The 18,316-nt window shown below is 32.3% G+C and overlaps 1 protein-coding gene and 1 long non-coding RNA gene across 2 annotated transcripts; one reads left to right on the forward strand and one right to left on the reverse strand.

Moving 5' to 3' along the window:
• Positions 1-3,552: 3,552 nt before the first annotated feature.
• LOC107941546 (pentatricopeptide repeat-containing protein At1g74850, chloroplastic) lies at positions 3,553-9,494 on the reverse strand. Its single transcript, XM_016875095.2, has 4 exons — positions 7,433-9,494; positions 5,587-5,901; positions 5,396-5,503; positions 3,553-3,887 (listed from the first exon to the last, which is right to left on the reverse strand). Exons 1-4 carry the CDS (start codon positions 9,250-9,252, stop codon positions 3,641-3,643), a joined length of 2,490 nt encoding a protein of 829 aa, XP_016730584.1. The 5' UTR covers positions 9,253-9,494; the 3' UTR covers positions 3,553-3,640.
• Positions 9,495-10,901: 1,407 nt separating this feature from the next.
• On the forward strand, positions 10,902-16,882 carry LOC121211272 (uncharacterized). The gene is made up of 3 exons (XR_005906566.1): positions 10,902-11,168; positions 11,272-11,381; positions 16,614-16,882. It is a non-coding gene; the product is annotated as an uncharacterized lncRNA (long non-coding RNA).
• Positions 16,883-18,316: the final 1,434 nt, after the last annotated feature.

The raw sequence follows: 18,316 nt of genomic DNA on the forward strand, positions 1-18,316 counted from the left end.
AAATCGCTTAGTAAAATTATTATTATTTAATTTTCACCGGTGGGGCATTGGTAAGAGTATATTTGCTTCGCTGCAAAAGCAGCCTGGTAACTGCTATAAGTATACATGTGGAGACAAATTTGATGGTTGCCGTTCCTCATTTGCAGTTATCTTACTGCGAAACAATGTTTTTTTTTTTTTTGAAGTTTGCACGAATACTTCCAATGTTATATCATATACGAAGACAAAGGACCAAATAAGCACAAGTAGTATATATATTTATTTATTAAACTAGTTATCAACTATTGTACTCACTACTATATCAGATTATCATAGAATAATGTTATTGTGAATTTACATGATTGTGTGTGGAATATGGTTTTGATTCATTAATTAATCAAGAAAAAAAAAAGAAGATCAAAGGACAGTTTAAATTGTTCAAGAATTGTAGAAACTTGCAAATGAATAAAAAAGCTTTCACCTATATTTGTGAATTTTGATTGATTCTTGGGAGGAAAGCAATCAAGTAGTGCCGAAATTTAGATCTTATTTCGATTGAATGCTATCATTTTTAATAAATATTAAATACATTTAAATTCTATCAATATTTTATCTTTGGGCTCAAGTCTCATACGAACAGATTCTTTAATATTTTTAACAATATATGTTCTAAACGAAAAACATATCAACTTAAGTTAAAATTTAATGTATCTATATTTATATATTATTTAAACTTTTAACTAAATTGATATCATTAGTCGATCGGAGACTAAAGCAATTAAAAATTTATTAAAATTAAAAGTAGTAAATATTAATAAAATCATATTCTTATCATTTTACATTTTTATATAAAATATTTTTAGGATGGGATTTAAACTTATCCTTTTTAACTTAAAACATTTCAACCAGAAGTTTTTTCGTAAATTTATATTATACATAATCTAATATCCATTTGATTCTTGACCTTCCCGTATCATATTTTTGACATCTGTATAATTGATTTTTCCAAACAATGTCAAGCAAAACAGATTGACTATGTCACTAAAACTATTAATCTATATAATTTTATAATTTTAAAAAATGTCAAGTAAAAAAATTTATACCAAGTACAGGTGGATTGTAAACGTATAGATAGGGAGGAAGAAGATAAGCATTAGCCGGGATCAAACCAGCTTCAGGCTGTAAGCATAAGTATACGCTTAAAGCTGAGAAAGACAGGCTTTGGCAAAGCCTTTAAGCAGCTCATAATTCAGCTTTTTTGTAGGCCCGAAAGAAGAATATATAGATAATTAGAATGATTTAAAACCAATCCCAACCCATGTTCAAAGACTGAAGCATGCCCTTAATAAAGTTGAAAAGCGTAATGTTTTTGTTTTGAGAATATCAGGCAAAATGCAAGCTGTCTTTTAGAGTGTTAGGTTAGGTCTCAAGTAACATGTTATCACCATTTTTTTCTCTCAATCACTTTTAAGTTTGACTCTAATAAAGTCACCTCCCCACATGAACCGGGCTTTTCATTCCACTTTCTCCTCTAGGGGGAAACCAAAGTAGTTTGTTTGATTTGATGAAATGAAAAAGTGCATATTCTAGAAAATTTTAAAAAGAAAAAGAAATATTCCGGAGATTCAAATCTTTTTAGCACCAAAACAAAGTCTAAGCCAAATGATCAAAAGCTCCCAGTATTTTATGTCTGCAGCAGTGTCTTTATCGATGCTAGCTTGCTCTTCATAGAATTATGTGTGTATATATAATTGCTCGGGCATGTTCATCGCCATGTTCTTTTTCTTCACTGTTTGATGCTTTATTTACCAAATTTGTTGCAAATTTAGTGTGACATGCCACATCATGTACAGTTGTTAAGCTTATGATCTACCACCCGGAATTTGTCTAGAACGAGAAGTTGTCAAATTTCAAATGATGCAAAAGATAGATAAGGGCAACAATATCTAGAACAGTACTATATAACAAATTTATGATAATAATAAAAACAACTAATGATGATCATAAGGTGGTTACTCACTTCATCCCTAAATAATGAGGTTAGGATTTCAATTTTCGTTCATAAAAATAAGACATTTTATAATTAGTTGTTTACCTTTTCAAAAAGCACCCGCAACAAGAGAATATTGATTGATATAATATATGTAACAGAAACTAATTGAGAAAGTGGTGATATAATTATTTATTTATGATTAAGTTGTTGCTAAAATATCACAGGAAGGTCAGTTTATTTAGACCTCATTGAATATTGTTGAGAGAGAAAGGAGGTAGGAGAAAAAAGCCAAGGTTCATGGTGGAATATGCTAAGAGTTACTAAAGGTGGAACTTATAACACCTTATACTTGATCCAAAAGTTGGTAGGATGCATAAGGCTGCATTGGTTACTAGAGTAACCTTATACAAAACTGAAATAATTGAATCCACATACATACAACATATCTAAGTCATATTAATAAGAGTGTTAAGAGTAAAAAATAATAATGGTTAAACAAAAATGAGTTTTAAAATGATATTCAGGTCCAAAACAACAAAAATAGAGAACAGATATCGATACTTTAGTCCCTATGTACCAACACTTGCATTAGAAATTGCAAACAATTTAGCTCCAGGTGTCCAAGTACCGATACATAAATACAATGTATCGATACATATATAGATGTACCAACACTTTAGACCATGTTCCGATACAAGCCAAAATTTTCTGAAATCATGTTATTATGTAATGGTGTTTTGGGCATGTTTCAATACAAACCATAATTCTAGGCATACATATTTTGGCAAGCCTTGATGACCCGATATTAGCACTGATTTTGTTGCTGGTGTAGCGTGCAACACTATGGATCAATAGCATGGTGATGACCAATAATATTGTTAAATATTTTTTTATTTTTTTGCCACATTTCATTATCCCAATGATTAACAGTGTAATGTCAAAGTATTTTAATGGTGTTAACTAGGAACTTAAAAAAAGTATCAAATTAGCCTACAATAGATACTAGTTAGGTTTCAATAAAATTTAAACCGTCACATAACAAATTGTCATGTTCAGATGACTCCATACATATTACTTAAAACATAATTTTTTTTAAGAAATTAATAATTTCTAAAACATTTAATAATTACTAAAAACATGAAAGAATTTTAAAACATGAAAAGATGCTGTGAAATTAAGTGGTTCTTAAAACATGAAAATATTCTAAAAAATTAAATAAATTTTAAAACATTAAAGATAAGTTAAAAACATGAAAAAATTACTTAAAATATAAAAGGCTTCTAAGAATTTAAATAATTAATATTAAAACATGAAATGCCTTTAAAAAGTTAAGTAATTTTTAAAACATGAAATAATTACTTAAAAACTTAAAATATATTTAAGAAATTAAGTAATTTAAATTATAACCTGCTAAACAAGTTTCACCTCGACAAAGCTTCATAGTAATGAGCTCACCCTAGAACTCCCTTTCAACACTGAATAGAATCAAATCAACCCTCCAACATTTGAACATAAATAAGAAGATTTTCTACGACTTGTGCAGTGAAAACTGATGAATAATTTTTGTGCTTCTATTTAAATTGTACAGACCTAAAGCTCGGTTCTTGTTCTTATTTATGTTTCAAAGATCACATTGTTATGTTAGCTATACTCTAAATTACTACAAAATCACTTGAATGCCATAGAAGGAATAGGGGAGTTACTTAAAGCAATTATATTATCCTCTTTGGATCCATCTGAAGATGAGTTTGTAGCAGATAACATTCGCTTGAGCTGAGACCGTTGACAAACAATTCGACCATTGTTCCACCCAGGAAAAGAAAATGATGACAAAAAATTATCCTGCAGGAATCTATAGGCAGCCCTAGCAACTGGAATATCATGAGCAGTTGCGCATTTCTCCATCAGGCCCCGTCTGCTCAAGACAAAATGTTATCACTACTCAAGAAGAAAACTTGAATCATAAACAGTACAACTGATTGTATAACTAGACGGGAAAAAGGGCATAAACTGGAAAATGTAGCAGAAAATCTTCAAAACTATGTGCATTTTACTGCATTTATACACATTTCCAGTTTGTAATAGTGCATCACTTTTTCATAATCCATGAAAAGGCAAAGTTTGGCATGAAATAGTTGGCAAATATGCTCAATGTATATTATGCCTATCATATAAAAAGAGGTTACATCTAGACCTCATTTGGTTGTGTAAACAAGTTATAAAAAACAAATGCATACCATCAACTATGCTTACCATCTAGCCAAAACATTCTAGGTGCGCACGATAATGAGGAAAAGTCCTTCAAGATGGTTTAATCAAGAGTCAAGCAGGAAGAACAAAAATTAATCGTGGTACTGGTACCAGGGCAAGAATGACACCAATAACATCATCAAAAGAACATTAGAGGTGTTTATAGGCCTAGCTAGGTTAGGGTTGGGGTCGGACACATGAACCTTCTAATGTTTACCCCACCCAAAAAATGGGTTCCAAATTCAGCTTAGACTTGCCCAGATTTGTATATGGGTAGTCTAAACAAGTTTAGACTATAATATGGTATTTATTCTTTATATGATATAAAGACCATATATACTTGTCCAAGCCTAACCCAAAAATTGTAGGTTTCAAGTTCTAATTAGATTTATCCATAATATTATATTTATTCCTTATATGATACAAATTACAATATCTATAAAGTAGGGGAGAGATCCACTTGCACCAATAAAACTAAAGTAGTTTTACATCCCTTCTTATCTTTTTGTATGATTAATATTTTAACAATCTAACAGTCATATTTCATATTCCATTCAGATAGATAATGCATGTCAAGTTTGAAGTAAATTAAAAGTTCTAACTATTTATTCTGGGTCGAGAACTTCCGACTGTTCAATAAAATATCAATAAATATAGTATTTTAAATTGATATGATAGAGACATCGGACCAGTTCGAAATTTTACATGCATGACAAATATAGTTATATTAATAAATTCAACAGTTGAATCATGAAAAAATTAAATCTTACAAAATGATACAAAAGGGTGTAATGGATCCTTCCCCTGTAAAGTAATATATTATATAATATAAAAAGGGCTAGGCCAGGCTTGTGCTTTCAATGTTTGGAGCCAATATCAAGCCCCTTTCTTAAAAACCTAACTTTTTTGTCCAAACTCCTTTTTGAGTAACATTTTTATCCAAACCCTCTCAAATATTAGGCAGGCCTCGACCTTGGCCTGGTGGTGTTCCTAGGGACAGAAGTTTATAAAACAAGGATTTTAAGGCAAAGCACATTACCACTGTCCATTTAACCATATATAAGTAATATTTAATCATTAACATTTTCATTTCATGCAGAATTTGATCACACCTCACTGGTCTCAAATGTGAAGGATAGGAAAAAGATGAGTAGCATGGAGAATCTCACTTACGCAACAACCACAGTAGCAAGTTGAGGAAGATCATTGCCACTCAAAAACATCTCATGCAGATTGTTGAGCCAAATTGACATTGATGTATAAGTGCCACCTTCCCACATCCTGTGAAATGACCAACTTCATTTGTCAAATAAGATTGACATGAAACCGGAAAGAAACAACTTTGAAAGTAAGTCCCATGATACCTGTGCACATCCACAGAAAATACAAGTTTGTTTTTACGGAAAAGTTCAGGGAATAGGCCTCTCTTTGTTGCTTCTTTGAGCACCCTTGCAGCTCGTTCTTTCTGACCAAGCCACCAAAGTGTTTCCAAAAGTGCATTATAGAACCTTATTCCAAAGCCATATCCTTCAGAGTTAAGTTTGTCAAAGATGTACTCTACCATCTGCCAATTTCCATCATCATCAAAATCTCCTCTTATCATCTGCCCAATTACTTGATGAATATTTGACACTTTGTTCGCAAGCATCTCATCAAGTAACTTATAGGCATCATCCCACCTAAACACAATGATTTTAGCAAGATAAATTTACAATATTCTGCTACCAAAATGCTTGTACACTTCACGAACTAATTGTATCTCAAGAATAAACAAGATAAAATTTAACTCTAAGACACTATTTGCAGTTTTGTGACCATTACAAATTTCGACAATATATTCATGATAAGTTTCTGTAGTTTAACTTACACATATGGGGGCTCTGCCTCACACTTCCTTTTACTTCACTAAATTTCAAATTTTATCCATTTCAAGAACCTCATTATTACTCAAAAATATGCATATGTTACAAGGGCTAGTAGCAATGTTACTCAGACTCACATGGGAATGTCGGATATGATTACCTGTCCAACACGGGTATGTCCAATTCTTTCTAAGTTTCTACAGGTATTTGGAGGCTTCTTGGAGGATATCTCTCCATATCCATGTTCGAAAATGTGCTGGACACAAGTGTCAGATATGGACACTTAAAGAAACACGAAGAATCATAGCAACATAGGCTAGTAATTTCTTAGCTTTAGTACTTGAGGTACTTTTCCAGGCTAAAATCCCTAAAACAAGTTTGTATTGGGTAGTTTCCTAAGAAAAGGAGGACAATATTTAATAGAATCAAAACATCAATCTTAAAAATAAAAGATAGGTAATGGTCTGTTCCGAGAAATTAATGCAATTGTCAGATTGCCCTGCTTGTATGTCTATGCCCTGATACTCCCTCCTTCCTAGACTGCTATAGCATAAATATCATGTATATCACCTAGATGGTTGGGATTGGAAAAAGGCCAAAGATGGAGACACAGAATGATTCATTGGCCAATTTTTCGAGAATAATAAAGACCATCATACAATTCTAACCATGTGGCTCCTATTTTTGGGAAAAAAAAAAGGGTATTTTTCAAGACCATCGCGCCATTCTAAGCATGTGACTCCAAAAAAAAAAAAGTTGGCATCTACCTATTTACGTATTTTTGCTAAAGCAATTATCATGTCATCATAAAACATTTTCCTTGGATTCATTCTAGAAATTCCATCACATAGATAAAATAGTCCTACAATCACAAGAACTAAACTTCTAAGAAACACTGACTGGAAAATAGCTGAGCACCTTCAGAGACCAAAGAGAAAAAAAGATGGAATACAGATGGATCGCTGATCAGCAGGATCACAGACAAGAAGAAACAAGCTAATCTTTTGTCAAGACAGCAGAGATTACCTTGTATTCTTAACATGTCATTCTTGGTCTGTGATAGTGCAATGCAATTATGAAAGACAACGGTTTGAGCAGTATATGGTATGGTAACAGCTGACCATTCTTACAAGTCAAGATCATCCTTACAGCTCAGGGAATTATGTGGCAAAATCATTCACAGTGATATACCAAGGTAGGTTATCTCTTTCATCAAATTTATTATTATATAGCTATTACCAAATGCAGGAGAAAATCAGACATTCATCATGAAATTACCCATAGGCAGATAATTCTGCCTGTACACAACATAAATGGTGAACAAATTGCAGAATAGAGTGAAACTGACCTGTCACACTTTGCATAAACAGCCAGCATCATGCAGTAGCTTGTGACACTGGGCAAAACTCCTAAAGCTTTGATTTCCTTGAATTGCTCATTGCTCTCATCACATAGGCCTGCAAAGCAATATACACTTAAAACTGCTTCAAGGGTTCGTTCATCAGGATCACATCTTGCCTTTTCCATCTCTACATAAGCCTTGATAGCATCCTCAAACTGGCCTCCTTGCCTATATGCTTCAATCAAAGCATTGAAGGAATCCCTGCTCTTTGCAATACCAGCCTCATTCATTCTAGACAAAATTGCTTCAGCTTCCTTATGCAATCCACCTCTTGCAAAAGTCTGAAGCAGTGAATTGTAAGTTTCAATGGTTGGTTTGCTCTCTACTTCATTCATTGTGTTAAAGGCAACTAGAGCTTCCTCATATAATGCTGCCTGTCCATAAGCCTCAATGACACCCGTATAAGCCCTGGAACTAGGTACTATCCCTTTTTCATTCATGTGAAGTAGAATTTTCTTGGCATCCTCATGAAGACCTCCCTTCCCACAAGCAAATATCAAACCATCATAAGTCTTCATGTTAGGTTCAACATTCTCCTCCACCATATCATGAAACAATGTCACTACCTCCTTAAAATACCCACCCTCTCCAAAAACCTGTATCAAAATATTATAAGTAGCTGCATCTGGCTCTGTATTGCTAGCTTTCATCTCAAGAAAAAGTTCACGGACATCATCATACCGCCCATTCCTCCCATACAAATTCAACAAAATACTATAAGTAGCTGCATTTGGCACACATCCTGCCGCCTGCATTTGCCTAAACACACCCATCGCCTCCTTGATTGACCCTGAGTTAGCATAAGCCTCTAACAACACGTTATATGACATGATATCCGGCAAATTCCCTCCCAACTCCATTTCCTTAAGTAACTCAGAAACCTTCTCCAGCTTTCCTAACTTCCCAAATGTCTCAACAAGATAACTATAAGTAGTTAAATCCGGCAATATCCCACCTTCATTCATATTCCTAAAAACCATTTCCGCCTCATTGCCTAAACCCCTATCAGCACAAGCACTAAGCAGAGTGTTATAAGTAACAATATCAGGTTGTATTCCCTCATGTCTCATTTCCGCAAACAACCCTAACAAACCCTCCCAATCCAACCCACCCCTTGCGCACGCATTAATCACGGTGTTATAAGTTAAGATACTCGGCAGAACTTTGTCTTTCTTCATTTTGGCTAGTAATTCAAGAGAAACATCATACGCACCGTTCCGCCCGTAAGCATTTATCAATGCGGTGTAGGAGAAGACACTGCGGGGCACACCTTGGCTTGGCATTTCGTCGAACACTTCGCGACATTTATCAAGCAAGCCTTCGCGGCCCAAAAGACTGATCATGATGGTATAAATGTGTTCATTCGGCTTACACCATATCTGGCGCTGCATGTATTTGAAGAGTCGGAGGGACCGTTGCCAATCGCCGCGGTGAGCGAACTCTTTGAACACTAAAGCGAAGTCTTTTAGCGAAAGTTTGTTACGGAAGACATCCAGACATCTCGCGATGCTGCCACGTGGCGGGAGGCTGCTTAGCTTGTTGATTAGTGTTTCAACGTCGTAGCTGTACTTTCCTTTCTCTACTGTCACCGCCGGGTTTCCGAGGACAATCTCCCGAGCTTTCGCTCTGCATATTCCAGCGCCGCTGGAGTGGAAACTACGGCTACCGCCGGTGAATATTCGAGAGGAAGAGAGCTGCCTCCGATTGATTGAAAGATTGGAAGGCTGTATGAGAGCTATGAAGTTATTAGGTATTGAAATTGCCATTTGAAATCTGGCATGTGCTAGCAAAAGTTAACCAAGTTTATCGAGGAAAATGGAGACGAAATTTGAGAGATTTTGATGGGAAAGTTACTGATGAAGAAGGTATGTTTGCTTCAACAAGGACACTTCGAGTTTTAGTGGATAACACAGCGGGGAGCGAATGCGATACTACCAAAAGCAATTATGGTACAAAATTTACATTGGTTAAGCGGGAAAAATAAATAAATTGCACCAGAAGTCCCCGCGGTTATGATTCACGTTCTAAATTGATTTTTTAAATTTTAAAATATTCTAATTATTTCTCTAAATTTTTGAGGTTATATCAATCATGTTTTTTATTAGTGGAACCATAATTTAAAATTAAAAATTAAGAAAATTTTAAACTTCAAATTTTTAAAAAAAAATTTCAATTTACATGATTTCTCAATCACGAATATAGCCTTCCCACATTTCAGTCCCAATTGAATCCCTTAAGCTGTGAACCAAGTTCTGGTTGTTTTGCTTCAAATGCAACTTCCATATCATGGGTATCAACAAGCATTATTGTTTGTTCCACCTCTTGTGTAACCAATGATTCCTGTATTTATAAAATAGTCTCCAGTTCATACATTTTAAAAAGCATGCATGTGGTTTCTTCCTATGTATGTAGTAATGCAGTGCGCATGTTGCTAGTACCAATTTCGCTTGTGTTTGCAATAGGTAAGGAGGAGCCGACGTCAAAATAGGGAACTTTTTTTTTTCAATCAGTAGTATTTCACAATCACAGCAAGAAATGTGATTGATTAAATGACCAGACAATTTGGTGATGATAACCACTAGGAAATTCATTTTTCTTGGGGACACCAAGATGCGGGGCAATGAAGCCCGGCAAAATTGCCTTTCTGGGCCCAGCTTATTTGTTTCCTTGTCTGGTCCCATTGATCTTTCAAACTCTAATTTTTGTCTCCTTATGATTTTGATAGGCTTAATATGTAATTTACCATTCGAATTCGTTTAAAAATATTTAGTTGTATTTAAATTTATATTCTATTACACATATTGCCCCAATTTATTAATAACTTAAATTTTTCAAGGGTTAACATGTAGTTTATCCCTTAAAATTGTCCATAAAATACTTAGTTGATACGTGAATTTGTCTAAAAAAGTATATTTTAAAACGATTTTTAATTTTTAATTTACATCTGTCACATATCATACTAAGAGTCTATCACATGCCACAATAAAATTGGTTATCAGTGTCACATCAGCACAAACTGATGATGTTAGTGCGATGGTACCAACTTGAGTGATGAAATACAAGTTCAGCTGTCAACTAAATACTTTTGGACAAGTTCGGAGGGCAAACTACATATTAATCCATTTTGATATTATTGATTTTTTTAAATTTTTTTTAGATATTAAAGTTTGGGAACTAATTTAGAATGTAAATCGTAGTTTAAGAATATTTGGTGCAATTTACTCAAAACATAAACTACACTACGACTTCGTTTGTTTTCCAGTTAAACATTTTTCGTAAAATAATTTTCTTATTTTACGGTGTTTGTTTGGTAAAAAATAACTCCCCATGTAAATCGTTATCCAAAACACGGGAAAATGAGGCTTGGTTTAAAGAAAATGTCTTACCTTTTTTTTTCTTTCAGTAAGACCTTTTCCAATCTTTCTCTCTTCACATCCCAACAAAGAAAAACCCTCTTCCCCTTCCCTTCATTGCGACTTCGACCCAGTGCTTGTCGTTAACATCTTCCCCCTTTCCACCTCTTCCTCAAGAAGATGGTCTAACCCCGTCATCCTCATAGCCTACAAGGAAGAATTATGTGAAACCGGATTACTTCCGAGCCATCTACAAAGCCAATGAATGCTTCCCTCATGTCCTTTGCCTCACTTGACGAGCCATCCATCTCAATCCTGGCAATTACACTGTAATTTTTTATACATATGTTTGTTTTTGTTGTTTCTTCTTTTAATGGCCTCTTTTTCGACTCTCAAATTTGTAAATCTTTGTTGTTTGTGGTGTTAATGAAGGTTTGGCATTTTAGTCGACTCGTGCTTGCAGCACTTAATGTCGATTTGGATGAGGAGTTGGATTTTCTTCAACTGATTGCTAATTCTAACTCTAAGAACTATCAGTTTTGGTAAGTTTTATCTTTCAATTTAATTCATTCCTTCTGTTCATACATGAAGAAAAGTGTTTTGTCTTGGAACTAATTCGTGGATTCTTTTCATTTTGAGTCAATCCTTTGCTGATCATTTAGATGTTCACAATGATTGGTCTTTGGGTGTTGAAGGATCACATCATACTTTTGTATCTATATCCTAATATATGACAAACACAAGTGTCAAAGTATTATTTGGAAAATGAAAAGTCCCCCGATTTGCAATTGAGAATTTGTACACTGGCATTGAGACCATGATTTCAAAATCTTATAAGTAAAACAATGTGTAACATCCTCAAAACCCCCTTGGTCGTAAATAATATGATACAAAATCTTAGCGAAATAAGGTATAAGATCAAAGAAAATGGAAGTTGCAATATATCAAAAGAGAGTTAAATCAATAAGCATGATAAGATGTATTAAGAAAGGGACTAAATCGTAAATATGTGAAAAGTTTTTGGCTCAAGTGTAAATATTCAAAATTTAAGGGATCGAAGTGTAAAAATAAGAAAGTTGAAGGACCAAAAGTGAAAATAATCCAATTTACTAAGATATGGAATTGGCATTTAGGGACCAAATTGAATAGGTGAAGAATTATGAGGGACTAAATCATAATTTTACCAAATTAAATGATGATTCAATGACGAAAATTTGAAAGATCATGAAGGGTAAAATGGTAAATTAGAAAGAGAGAGAATTCTAGAATGTAATGATGATGTTGATGACATTTTGGTGATTTTTTAACTAATTAGTTAAAAATTATTTTATTAATATTTTACTTAGATATTTATTATTATTTTATTTAGAAAATGGTAGTATAAAAAGAAAGGAAGAATGAAGGAAATTTATCATCCTTCCAACGTGAGTGAGGGGATGAGAAAATAAGTTTTCTTTTCTTTACAATTTAGTCATTTGCCATGAAAACTTACCTTTTTACCCAAAAATTTTTAAAATTTCCTTAGATATTAGAGAGAAAAGATGAAGTAGAGATTCTAGAGAATATGTTCATCAATTTAAAAGCAAGAAAATAGTAGATGAAAGTAGAGAAAATGAGGAGAAAAAGGAAGGAAAGTGGTGAAGATAAGAAATGCATGGAAATGAAGAAGAAATGAAGAAATTCTTGACAAATGAGGTAAGTTTCATACTAAACCTACTTGTATTTCTATAGATTGAGTTAAAGATATTTTAAGTGAGATGTATGGAACATGTATTTAATCTGAATACTAGAAATAGAAAGTATTTGATGAAGAATAGAGACTTAAAACACTAAATTGGTAAGAGAGAATGTGATTTGTATGGTGAAAAGTACTAAGATTAAGAAATGAATATGTAATCTACACTTAAACATAAGTGTCTAAATTGTATAGTAATCAAAAGTATGACAATTATGTGTGAATGAATGAAAGATAGTGCAAAGAACCATGGAAAAGAAAATATTTTTTTTCATTAAAATAGTTTGGACAGCAGCAGTGACTTAACTTTGAAAATTTACCAAAAATTATAGAAATTTAGTTAGAGATTGAATTAAATATTTAATTAAATATTATTGAGTCTAGTTTCATATGGAATAAACGGTGAAAGAAACAGAATTTTTTAGTTTGAGATATATTAATTTTCGTGAAACAAGGTCGGAGTGGATTCGGGTTCCCCTGTTATGACTTTGGAAAATCATAAAAAAATTGTAAAAAATTTATTAGGGTTTTAAATTTATATGTTTAAATTCTTAATGAGTTTATTTTCAAGAGAAATAGATAGAAACATCATCCAAACCCCGTAATAAGAGATGATTAATTTTTAGTAAAGAAAGGTTGAAGCTGTCAAACAGCAGTACAGGGACAAATTTGAAAATTTTATTGTACTTATTGGCTAAGTCATAAATTTTGAAAATTTTATGATAAAAATATATTTGATTCTAGTTTCAAAAACACCAAGCAGATCTTAATTCGAATTCTATAGCTCAATATATAAATAATTTAGTGACTGTGACTCAAGTGGACAGCTTTGATATGAACAAATAATTAAATAGTAGAATTATAGATAATGCTACATATAAGCATGTTATATACTAAAAGTTAAAGATTCTAACAAAAATATACATAAAGGATGTGGAATGGAGAGGAGGAGGAGGGAAAATATTTATATAAATATATATAGTAGTGATAGGGCTTTGAAACCACCAAAAATAATCCCTACAAAATAACTCTAAATAGTAGTAAAGAGTGGTAGTAGGGTCGAGTCCACAGGGATTGATGTTATAATCAACTTTCACGTTTAACTTGTAATCAGAATTTATGTCGTGTTGATAGTCATGGCTATAGTCGTGCCCACGACTCCAAATGGACCTGTTGAAAATTAATTTTCTCTTCCAAACAATAAACTGGTTATAACAGTTAAGAATGTCTTAACCACCAAATGCTTCCTCTCGTAGCTGGTCTCGGTACGACCTGCAAACCAACCCTTATCGATTATCTAATCGAGATACACTTGTTCTCGATTCAAGATTTCGATAGCCTTGCGCTCTGAAGATCCCAACTAGAATTAACGGCATCAACCGCGTGTGTAATACCCAAAAAAAATTTTACAGTAAGATATTATATTTGATATAAAAAAAATAAGGAAATAAAGCGACAAAAAGGGGAAATTTTGGAGTTATGTCAACATTGGGAAGTATATTATGACATATTAGCTCAAGAAATGATTAAATTGTAAAAGTGAGAAAAGTTTTGTTGTCCAATAGTAAATACTCAAAAATTGAGGGGTTAAAGTGTAAATATGAAAAAGTTGAAGGACCAATGGTGTAAATATTTTAAGGGTGGAATGATCTAGAAACTAAGGAAAATGGATGTATTAGGACCAAATTGAAAAAGGTGAAGAATTTTGAGGGACTCAATTGTAATTTTACCAAATTAAGTAATGACTCAAGGATGAAATTTTAAAAGATCATGAAGGACAAAATGGTCAATTAGAAGAGAGAAATCTAGAAGATAATGATGATGTTGGAGATATTTTAGATTAAATAAATAAATATTAGTTTATTAGTATTTTAATTTGATTTTTAAATGATATTTTATTATTTTATTATTTAGTATATATATATGTAGAAAGAAAGATGAAATGGAACCAACCCACCATCTTTTCCATGCAATTCACGTTAGAAGAGAAGAGAAGAAAGAAAATTTTGCTTTCTTTACAATTTAGCCCTTCCACCAAAAATTCACTATTTTCATCTAGAAATCAAAAGAATTTTCATATCCATCAAGAGAGAAAGATTACAAGGAGACTATGGGGAGCTATAATATCAAGTTAGATTCAAGAAATAGAATCTGGAGGAGAGAGAAAATCAAGTTAAAGATTGAAATCAATATGACAAGGTAAGTACATCAAGATTTTAGTATATTTTTAAGTTTGATATTATTGAAAAAGTATGGAAATGATGTTAATGTAAAGTTTTTGTATATATGGTCCTATGTTCTTAATATGTTAGTGAAGAGAAAATAAGAGAAAGTGATGAGAAATAGTGTAGAGAAAGAAAATAAGGGTGTTATAAACATGGTAATAAACATCTTGTACTAAAATAGTTTTGTACAACAACAGTATGCTCAATTTGAAAAATCACCATAAATTATGAAAATCGAATTAGAGTATTAATAAAATATGGAATTAAAGCTTATTGAGTCTAATTTATTATGGAAGCAACAGTGTAAGTAATAGAAATGTAAATTATGAGATATAATAAATTTTGTGAGACAAGGTCAGAATGAATTCGGGTTCCCCTATTCTGACTTGGAAAACTCATTAAAAATTGTACAAAAATAATTATGGGTTATAATTTATATTTTTAAAATCCTAAATGACTCTATTTTCAAGATAAATAAATAGGGATGTCATCCAAATTTTGTACAAAGAGATAATTAATTTTTAGTGAAGAAGGGTCGGAATTGTCAGATAACAGAACAGAGGTGACTTTAAAGAATAAACTGTACTTAATGGCTGAACCAAAAATTCTGAAAATTTTATGGTAAGAAGATATGTGAGTATAATTTTAGTTAAAATTAGCATATCCTAATTTGGAGTTCCTTAGCTCAAGATAAAAATAATTTATTGACTATGGCTCAAATGGACAGCTTTGAATAAATTTACAAGTAAATTGTGAAATCATAGATAATGTTACTTATAAGCATGTTATATAAATTAAGGATGTGGAATGGAGATGAGGAGGAGAAAAATATATATATGAATATTCAGTTAGCATGGATAATTTGCACGTTTTAGACTCGGGGACTAAACTGAATAAAAGTAACATTTTAAGGGCAAATTTGTAAAAAAATGTCAAAAAGTGACCAAATTGCATGAAATGAATTATTTTATTATTTAAATTAATAAATTGAAAGAAATATTAATTTAGATCAAGATTGGGTAGAAATTCGAGGAAAATGGAAAATTACCAAAATATCCATGAATTTTGGTATTTCTACAATTTAGCCCGGTAAGTTTGTGTAACTTGATTTATATTCTTAAATGCCTGGAATGTTTATTATTGATGTGAATATGATTTGAATGTTCATTGTATGATAATTGATGAAACATTGATATATTTGATCAAAGGGGAAGAAATCTCGGTTGAATGAAAAGAAAATTTGATGGATCTCTCAAAAGGAATTGACGGTAAAAAGGATCTAGCCCAGACGGATGATCCTATCTTGATACAGCCCTCCCGAAGAATATGTGGAAAATAGATTTAGCTCGGACGGGTAATCCGAATTAGGGTCTGAATTTAGCCTGGACTGGTAATTCAGATCCAAGCTCATTAGAGTAATTGTCGTTGCAGGGGATTTAGCCTGGACTGGTAATCCCGACAATACTCTATGAGTTTATATTACAGGGGATTTAACCTGGGCTGGTAATCCCACTGTAAGGAATGAGGTTCACGGGAGTGTGCTCTCTTGCAGGGGATTTAGCTTGGACTGGTAATCCCACTGTAAGGATGATGTTCACGGGAGTGTGCTCTCTAAAATGGAAATGTGAACACATGAATATGAATTGACGGACCTGAAATTGTACACTAAAAGTGTACATCTGAAAATCCATCAAATTTTCGAGAAATTCAACGGGACAAATATGGGAAAATAATAAGGGTAATAGAAAACATGGAATTGAATTTTTATTGGAAATATAATATCGAATTTAATACTCAATTTGGATTGAACGCAGGATTGAGTACAATCGTTCTGTGGCAAAAGGTGAATTGACGAATAAAATCATAACTGGGTTATGGCACTATGAATGTAAGACCATGGTCGGACTATGGTAGTGTTTATATATGCAAGACCATAGTTGGAATATGGCACTAAAGAACGATATACTCATATCCGTAAGTCGTTCTTCGATTCATTAAGAAACGGTAAAAGCCTTATCTGATTGAATTGAAAGATTTATAGATTATTATTGGTATTGATCTGAATTAAATATAACCATTGATATTTAAATGATATAACGGGTAAAGTTTTGAAGTGAGATAACATGAATTTGAAATGAACTATTACTGGTATGTACGAAATTCATGAAAATGATGGTACAAGAAATATCGAAATAATGAAATGAATGATATATGTCTAAGAAGAAACGACAAGAGAATGATATGTATCATGACATGTAAATGTACGATTATCTTTAATATGTTGATACAAGAAAATCATGCATGGTGAGTTTATATATAATGTGCGCAAGTACACTAACCAATATTCTTGCTTGATGCTTAGGCAAGTGCCCAGCTATTGGTTGCATGGTATTATGATCATTTATATAATGCAATTAAAAAGTATTTAAGTGAAAATATGCTAGCGCTCACTAAAGAGTGGTAAGGTTTAGATTATGCAATTTCTTATAAAATGACTTATCATGTGATCAATTCAAAAAAGACTGTGGATTTATTCACCTCGCGAGTTGATGAATATAGCTTCATGAGTATTATGGTATTAATATTGGATTATTCTTGATATGTATAGATTTCATTTTTTAGATTAGAGGTGTGCATGGGCCGGGCCGGGCCCAAAAAAAATTTGGCCCGCTTACTAGGCCCGGGCCCGAAATATGGGCTTAATATGTTGCCCAAGCCCGGCCTGTGGAAAGAATATGAAGCCCGGGCCCGGCCCGTTTTTTTTTTGCTTAAAACTAATATTAAAATTAATTGTTATTAAAATTATATCAAATATCAAATTATTATTATTTTGTATATAATGAAAAAAAATTAAAATAAAATTACTTATTTAAAGAACAAAATGCATAGCTTTCATGTTATCTATAAATTTTATGTTAGAATTGATGTAGTATTATATTCTAAGTTTTGATTCTTAATAAATAATGAACCTCATGTCCACTAGAGTTGTTTAAAAAATTACCAACTAATTGAATTTAAATGTTATTTAATTGTATATAATTACACATTTGTGACATTTAGGTAACAATCAATTCTTAAAAAAGAGAATAAAAATAAAAATGATTATACAAGTAATTAGGACTAGCAACATATTATCATTGGGCAATAAGTAGCATATTATCTATGCATAATAACATAATTAAATTAATTAAATATCCTGTTATTGCTTTTATGCTGTAAAAAAGTTCAGAAATTGAATGGAGAAGCAAAGCATACAAACATTTGCTCAACAAACTTTTTTCTCTTTGCGAATTAGATAGCGAACTTAAAACTTTCGCTTTAAATCACATATTCATATAGATAGCACATGCATAAGCATATTAAATCATATTAAATCAATTTGAGCTTTATCATTCACTAATTCTAGTCATTATATAAATCTCAATCTCTAATTTTGCTTCAAACTATCTTTGAGATAAGAACATAAGTTAAACCCCACAAGTACACATACCTTCAAAATCCAAAATGACTTCGGAAA

This window comes from Gossypium hirsutum, chromosome A12, assembly GCF_007990345.1.
Source record: "Gossypium hirsutum isolate 1008001.06 chromosome A12, Gossypium_hirsutum_v2.1, whole genome shotgun sequence".
NCBI lineage: Eukaryota > Viridiplantae > Streptophyta > Magnoliopsida > Malvales > Malvaceae > Gossypium > Gossypium hirsutum.

Bases quoted from the DNA above. Each gene is read 5' to 3' on its own strand.
- LOC107941546 (XM_016875095.2), bottom strand. From the start codon at position 9,252: ATGGCAATTTCAATACCTAATAACTTCATAGCTCTCATACAGCCTTCC. The intron at 5,504-5,586 runs GTATCATGGGAC...GTCATTTCACAG, and splicing joins TTTTCTGTGGATGTGCACAG to GATGTGGGAAGGTGGCACTT. The intron at 3,888-5,395 runs GTAAGTGAGATT...TGTCTTGAGCAG, and splicing joins CTTGCTACTGTGGTTGTTGC to ACGGGGCCTGATGGAGAAAT.